Raw genomic sequence first — 7903 nt, forward strand, 5'->3', positions numbered from 1 at the left:
AAATCATTCATGAGAATATCCTTGAAATTATAAATTTGTCTATATCTTCTTTAAGTGTGCGTAAGTCCACTTGGATTACAAGCATTTCACATCAAGCCAACTGAGTTTACATCCATTGCATAATCGAAACCTTGGAGTCAATTGTGTGAACTTGTTGCAATCTTAGCATACATTGGACTTTGATCAAGAGAGGATAAAGTGACTGTTGGAAAACTTAATTTTGTGTAGGTGTGGTCACAAACACCGCTCAACAAGTGTCTTAATGGAGACTCATGATGAAAACTCGTGATGGCATCACTGAGTTATGCATCTCTATACAAGCTCATATTCTCTTTTTGGGGGGACCTTTCCAGTAGCTCTCCATTTTCATCTTATAGGGGGTACTCATTCAAATTTTGATTTCTTTGAGCATGGTACTTGGAGAAACATTAGGATCCATATTTTGAGTTCATGATACTTGGAGATTGCTCACATTTTCCATTGAGGACTTGTCATTGTAGTATATCACTACAACATCTCAACAACCACCTAAACACCTGAGATTGCACAATTTATCTTTTTTCTTGATGACTATGCATGGAGCGAGCTCATCATATACCTTCATTTTTGACACAATTTTTCGTACCATAGTAGCAATTTTTTATGTGTCAATATTGTGGATAACAAGTGGTTTATATTTTCAGGAAGTCAGGTCATTCAGTGCATTCTTCAGCACACTTTTGGGTTGCTCATGGGAAAATCGGCCTGGGTTATTATAGTTGGCACACTTTTGGACTACTTGTGGGCACCATTGGTCTGGGTTCTCCATTTTTCTCTCTTAGAAGTGACAAAGACAAATTTTTCTTTTGCAAATTTCATCACTTAAAAGTAATTTGGACTTTCAATCAACACAAAAAATGGTGGTGAAAACACAAATTTCATCACTCACAAGTAATGCTGAATTTTCAATTAACACAGAAATGGCGGTGAAAAAATTCACAACAAATGAGTGCAACATTCTCTCAAAATGGGATGTAGCAATGTGGAAAGATGATTTGACTTGAGAAAAGTGAAAACAAATTTAGGTCTAGATACCTCGTCCATATCTTGATTCTTGGAAAATTGCATTTGGAATCACTCAAGCAAAACCTTTTGCAAAATAGTGGAGCTTTGTATCAACAAAACAAGGCACCATACACAAGTTGCCTGACGCACAACACAAACAGTGGTTCTACTGCTACCCCTACAGATTAACAGGGAGGATGTAACAATAATGTACATAATCCTAGGAGTAGAAGGATAATATTTTATATTTTATATTTCCTAGCTACACTAGAAGTTGAACAGTCATCAAGAAGATGAATTGAACAATCATTTTCATATTGTCAAAAATGTGCATTTTGAAATGTATGAGCATAAGCTCTCATTGAATATTTTTCCTGTTGTCCAAATTCCATGCATTTCATTTGTCAATAGTTTTTGTATTTCATTCTTGGGCTTGACAGAGGTTTGACTGTAGTTGTGTTTTTTTGTTTTAGTTTGTTAAAGCTTCAGCATGCCTAGAATTTTTGGGGTTTGATACCAATCCACGCATCTTTTTTTCTGAATTAGTGTAATATATCTCTTTTCTAAGAATCTAAAGTAATTTAACAGACAATTTTCCTCAAATAAAAAATGCTTGTCCCTTTTAGCAGTCCTACAACTAATCATTGTGGCTTTGTGATGTCACCATTTTGACAAAGTGGTCTGTTAGAATAGAAGTTGTATTAGATTGGAAGACTTCTCTTTGAATGTATGTTATTAGTAGAAAACTATAAAACTATTAAAGAAGGTAGAGTGTTTTGTGTCTGTTATTTGTGCAATTAGTAGGGACTACTACAGGCTTCAAGGCAAGGCCCTGAATTTAAAATGTTTACCTCATCATGTGCCCTTTTTGCTGAATTCAACTTAGCATTGTGTTTACTCAATTTCTTCATGGGTTCTTGACTCTTCCAAACAATTCACTTCAATGAGATACCAGAACTTCAAGCTTACCAGGTCACCTTTCTTTGCACTTATGATTCATGCAGGGATAGCCGCTGGCCCACTCTATGGTTTGTAAATGCTTCAAGTTCCCTATTCTGTCTGCAGGTCTTATAAGTTTGTTTTCATGTCCTGTTCCATTCTAGGGTACCATGATTACGTATGATATAAGAAGTTTTCCCTAATTATTGCTTCCTGTACTTGGTGACTGAAACTATCAAATTACCCAAAACATCAGAGTAGGACATATTCTACAAGGATAAAAAAATCACATTCTTGCCTATTTTACACAAAGTATCAAGGGCAACATTTCTCTGTGAAAGATATACCAGATCAAAATTACAAGCAACTCAAAATCTTACTGTTATTAAAATTTGGTCAATATCCAATAATTTGAGTTTTGCCAGTGAAACAAAAACTTATTGATTAAGAAACAGTGCTATAGGTACCAGTGATTCTATGCTTCTCTTAAGAACACTTACCTATCTACATATTTAGGCAGTCCTCATTATATTTCTTTAATCTAATTAGGCAACGTGATTCACCTACCAAATAATGTTTCATTTTTCTATTCTTGGGACATTCTTCAAACTGACAGATATACGAGTAAACATGACTTTTGTTTCCAAATTTCTCCTTCCTCTCCTCAAGATACAGATAAAGATCAAAACAGAAATCCAGTTATTTGAAAGGAACGATGAAACTATTATATCTTGTCTTCTCTACTTCTCATTTCTTTGACTGTTAAAATGAAATTAAAAAGAGTCAAAACTCTTGGTCCATATAAGAGATGTTCAGATATATTTTTACTCAAACTTTCAGAAGCACCAAAAAAATAATGAATAATGTAACTAGTGATCTATGTACCTGGTTATAACCTGTACACTGGAGCTTGAAGAGGCGGCACAATTCTTTGTGAGGCTTTCTTCAGATGAAAGACTTCGTTCTGGCTGTTTCTTGGCCTCACAATTTGGCATACTATATACAAAAGAAGATAAAAGAGGATCTAAAGTTGCACTTGGAGTATTGAAACCTGCACCAGCAGAGGTTCCTTTATGAGAAGAACGATGCACTCCTTCATGTGGATTCTTACCCAAAAAGGACAACTTACGATTCAAAGGAATACCTTCATTATGAGAAGTTCTCCTTTGAGTGTGTCTTGTAGTTAAGGGAAACAAAACATTATATTTGAACATCATAGTATCATATATTTACAATGTGTATCTAGTAGGTATACTATATGGTCCTCACTCAGATTGTTATAGTAGAGAAAAATACGAAAGAGTGATCTGAGATTCACCCAATAGAAATGCAACTGAAGTCTATAGCCTACGTGACAAGGGCATAACTTGAGATATTTAACAAATTTGCTACCACTAAATAATATAAAATAGGATATTTTGAACATATAGCCATGCTGACGAGTAATATGCTCAAGCATGTCCTTTTCAATTTTAGCTGTACAGATAGGACATACCTGCATTACATGTGAATGAAAGTAAGTTACAAAGGACCTAAAAGTAAATCACTTCTTCAAACCAAACCATTATATTTACACAAACATCTCTAGAAGAGATCAAATTTGCAAATCTGTTGAGAGAAAGAAAAACTTCTAAAAGGCCAACTGCTTCAAATTTTAACATATCTGCATATTCTACTACATGGGAAGCCAAATATTTTTTCCAGAGTCCCAATAAGTATAAGTTGTAACGCTTATAATTTTTTCCCAAGCACAAGAAATGAATGTGCACTGCAGTGTGTTTCAAAGCCATGATCTCCCTGTCTATAATACATCCTTTCAATTCCATTTTTGCATTAACATCCATCACAGTTTTGTATGTGTGGATATGGGTTCTTAATAAAAAACTAAACCTTGTTTTCAGTAAGCTACTCACTTTCCTAATTATTTAACAACACAAACACCCATGGACTTGGGATACACTTAATGTGAGATTTTTGAGTTGAATAATAACTTGCAATCCAATTCCATTATATTGAAGAAACAAAATGGAAATACTTCCAGAAATCAATTCAGGTGAAAGCATTAGGACTTGAAAAATTAAACAAACAACTTTTAATATCATGTCAATCTTACTGCCTTGTGTTTCATGAGAAGTAGCTCACAAGAACACATCTCTAACTAGCTTGAAAGGTCCACTTGAAATTCACTACATCTAGATGATGCTCACAGGTGAAGTAGTGGGATTGAAACAAATGAAATCAATTATTGCATTACATCACTAAAAACTGTCTGGACCTGCACTCGGTAAGCAATGCTTCCCAGGAGTTTGCACATCACAATTCCATTCGAGCTCAAGCATTCATAAAAATGGGGTTTACCCATTATCAAGCCCACTTAGCTTCTATTTGCAAACATTTGTCTAGTATCATGCTTTACGAAACATTCATTGTGGATAATACTTGCTAAAGATTCCACAAATGGGCTGATAGGTTAAGTGGACTTGATCACAAGGAAACTTCATGGTTAAGTGTTCTTGGGCCAAAATACTACTGGATTGGGTAACCTCCTGGATGCAAGTCTCTGTTGTGTCAATGGAGACTATGCAATAGTTCATTTCTATAGTTTCACCCTTACTGATTCACCTTTGTGAGCATCATCTAGATGCAAGGAGTTCCACGTGGATTCAAGCTCATGACAGATTCTTATGAACTGCTGATCATGAAAGATAGTTCATTAAGTTTAATTCTTCATTTACCTACAGTTGATTCAGAAAGAAGAATATTACATAGCAGTCCGTGCAGAAGCACCTAATGCATGCACATCCTAAGGGAATAAATCATTGATACTTGTTTTCTCCATCCATAAAAGTGTGTGGATATATTATATATAGTATTTGTATGAAAGCCTATAGGTACAGAATATAAAGGACTAAGAAACCAACTGATGCTGAGAGATCATTGAACTGCAGAAAGTTAAAAAATTGAAAAGTCCTTGAAGGCATATGGTGTAGTTTATAATGAACCATAAATAGCAAATGCTCCTTATCCAGAAGTACGTAAGCAAAAAGACACACACGACCATAGATTGAATGGCCTTTACATACCTGTATATCAATCATTCATACTGAGATGATTGAAGCTTACACCAACACAAGCGTAGATGCCCTTGTGACTTTTATTTTTGGTCTATATTATAACATTCTACTGGTTATTATTAACTTAGTTTCTTTGGCAATGTCTGTTATCAGAAAGAAGAAGAAAAAATGATTTCTGGGTTTGTATTGAGCAGGTCAGGCTCAGGGCTCAAGATATTTTCTTGACCTAATCAGGACAGCCTACTTCAGAGCTCAGTTATGGGGATAAGGATTGGGTACAGACCTGTTGCTGGAAGCTATATGATCTCTGTAATCCAAGGATTACATGTAATTGTAGAAGAAATCACTGTAGCAACACTATAAGTCTTATAGGCTTACCTCCATGGAGGCTTTAAGCTACCTGATTGGGCATTGGCTAAAAGACATACCTGTTTCCTATTGGCCTGGAAGCAATGCTCATCCTGCAGATGGTGACAAAGTGTATCTGCATCAAAATCCTTGTAGCAAAAGGGACAAGAAAGATCTTGTCGGATTTCTTCATCTTCCTCCTCCAAACCCTCCAAGGTCATAAGCCGATCTGTATCCACAATTACATACATTGTACAAACTGCTTAACGAAGAAATTAACTCAAAACTTTTAATAGAAGAAGAACATGTAGGATTCACGGGACAACAATATTGCATATACAATTTGAGACATAATGTTTGCAGATTAAATGTTTTCAGAATCGACCTTATGCAAAATGATATTCCTAAGTCCAGGAGACTTCAAGTGTAGACAGTCCAAATTGTTTATAGAAACAAGCTTCATGAGAATATTTTGTAGACAAGTTTGAATCTACATTTCAAGGTGCACTTTGTGACTCATATTGATTACCCATTAACCATTAGTATTCATCCTGGTGCTAGAAATGCACAACGTTTCAGGCCGCTCTGTAGGAGAAAATTGCCTAAGCAAAAGTTTGAATGGACATTTTCCCCTCGGCAGAATGAATGATAATGAATAACAAAAGCAGCCTGAAAGCTGGAGTAAACTTTTGTCAACGCAATTTTGCCCTGAAGCTTGTTTTCTAACAAAAATTTCACATAGTAGACTTAGATACAAGCAAAGAGAAGATGATTTAAGGGGATGATAGAAACCTGCAACTAATTGATTGCCTTGATGGCGCTTAATACAAGCAGACCCAATTTCTTCATCCATTGTAATTCGAACTGGTCCTCTGTGACTTAACCTTTACGGCAGCTTAAGGCAAGAAAATCTTCTGCTTCTAGCACTAAATGCACAATACTCTCCCGAATTAATTGGGTCCTAAAAACTAATGAAAAACAAATTGGATTATTAATAAAAAACAAATGGGTATGTGGGAATTTGTTTTATATTTTGAGGGAGGAGCATATTCAGTCAGAAATAAACAACTTCCTTCGCCCCAGGAAAAGCCAACGTGCTATTTCCTCTGTGGAAATTCAGCTTCCTGTCGACCGGCTGAACCGGTAATCCCCGTACATCAAGTGGGCCGCCAGTAGTTTGTCGTCCTTCTGGGAATCTTCCTCGACTGTAGGAGACACGGCAACTTTGATGAATTGTGCGCTGGCACTTTTCTCTGGCTTTCCCTGCTGACACGTGGATTTCCCCAGTTCAAGTTGTGGGTTTTTTTTCTGATGACGTGGGAAGTTAAAGCTTTTCTCCGAGATTCCCGTCAACTGACAGCTTTGTTACTTGCCGCACTGACTGGGGGATTGGGGCCCTTTTTCTGCAAACAGAATGATGGTGTATGTGTGCACACATGGTGTCCACTAAACTCTCGAAATTTCAATTTTATATCTCACTGTGTTGTCTATCTATACGGCCCCGTGTTTGAATTTGATAGTCATCCTGTTTATTAAGTTGAGTTAATGTAGGGAAAAGGACTCTCTTTCAATTTTTGTTTTTGTGATAGAAATTGTTGATTTAATACTTTCATACTTGTTGATTCAATGTCTACTTTTTGTACAACATTGTACCGGTGGTTGTGACTTTAGTTGTTATTGCACTATGATGAGTACCAATTATTGAATGAAATATACTATTTGTTGTAAAAAACAACCAATCATATGATGCCACATTAGCTCCACAAGTATTGGGGCCCCTTTTACATGTCTATTGGTCTCACTTTTTGGGGGGTTGTTTTGGACACCTTAGCAAAAAACATGCTGATGTGGCCCTGAAACGTTAGTTATAAGCAGGGGACTTGCCAAGTAAGTTGTTATAAAAAATTGGGTGTGGTTTAAAATTTTCACGTAAGATTTTGAGAAGCGCAAAGTTAGGGTGCACAACTATTGGGTCCTTTCCCCTAGTTATGTAGGTATATTTAGTTTTGATTAATGAAATACAACTGAAAATAATATATTAGATAAGTTATACATGTTATTTTAAGAAATGTAAATGTAGGAATTAGATCACTTAGTGGATGAAAGGATGAGTATTTTTATAGATCTTCATATTAGATTGTTGTGCGCTAAAAAAAAAGTATTTTTATTAGGAAAGTGTATGGGAATCTATGTTGTAATAATAAAGGATAAGTTTGTGAATATGAGATGAAGTTATACTCGTGGATTGGTTATCTAAATATGTGTTTTGTTTTTGTGTTCACCTAATTGATAGATGTCTATTATGCTCTTCCCGAAGGGAACCTGTAATATTTAGAAATATCTTAAAGGGTTGTCAATTCATTGCAAGGAGACAAGTTTTCCTAGATCAACCCAAAAAGAGTGATCAAGGATTGAAAATAGCAGACACGAGACCTAGTTTGCAAATTTGTTACTCCATTTTTGGTGTACCAAATAGAAACATGTCACTATTAATTGGA

General features: G+C 35.7%; 1 protein-coding gene across 2 annotated transcripts in view; it reads right to left on the reverse strand.

Moving 5' to 3' along the window:
- Nucleotides 1–6605, reverse strand: part of LOC131026844 (protein DEHYDRATION-INDUCED 19) — a 62643-nt gene extending 56038 nt beyond the window's left edge. The window contains exons 1-5 of one of the 2 annotated variants that reach the window (XM_059211829.1): nucleotides 6198–6598; nucleotides 5486–5634; nucleotides 3400–3478; nucleotides 3128–3154; nucleotides 2869–3034 (exon numbers count right to left, since the gene is read on the reverse strand). In XM_059211829.1, coding sequence (XP_059067812.1) covers nucleotides 2869–3034; nucleotides 3128–3154; nucleotides 3400–3478; nucleotides 5486–5634; nucleotides 6198–6258 — 482 coding nt within the window. In that variant the 5' untranslated portion in view covers nucleotides 6259–6598. Of the gene's footprint in view, nucleotides 1–2868; nucleotides 3155–3399; nucleotides 3479–5485; nucleotides 5635–6197 lie in introns of both variants that reach the window. The other variant, XM_059211807.1, reaches the window with a different exon arrangement.
- Between the last annotated feature and the right edge of the window lie 1298 nt (nucleotides 6606–7903).

Source organism: Cryptomeria japonica, chromosome 1 (assembly GCF_030272615.1).
Source record: "Cryptomeria japonica chromosome 1, Sugi_1.0, whole genome shotgun sequence".
Classification (NCBI taxonomy): Eukaryota; Viridiplantae; Streptophyta; class Pinopsida; order Cupressales; family Cupressaceae; genus Cryptomeria; species Cryptomeria japonica.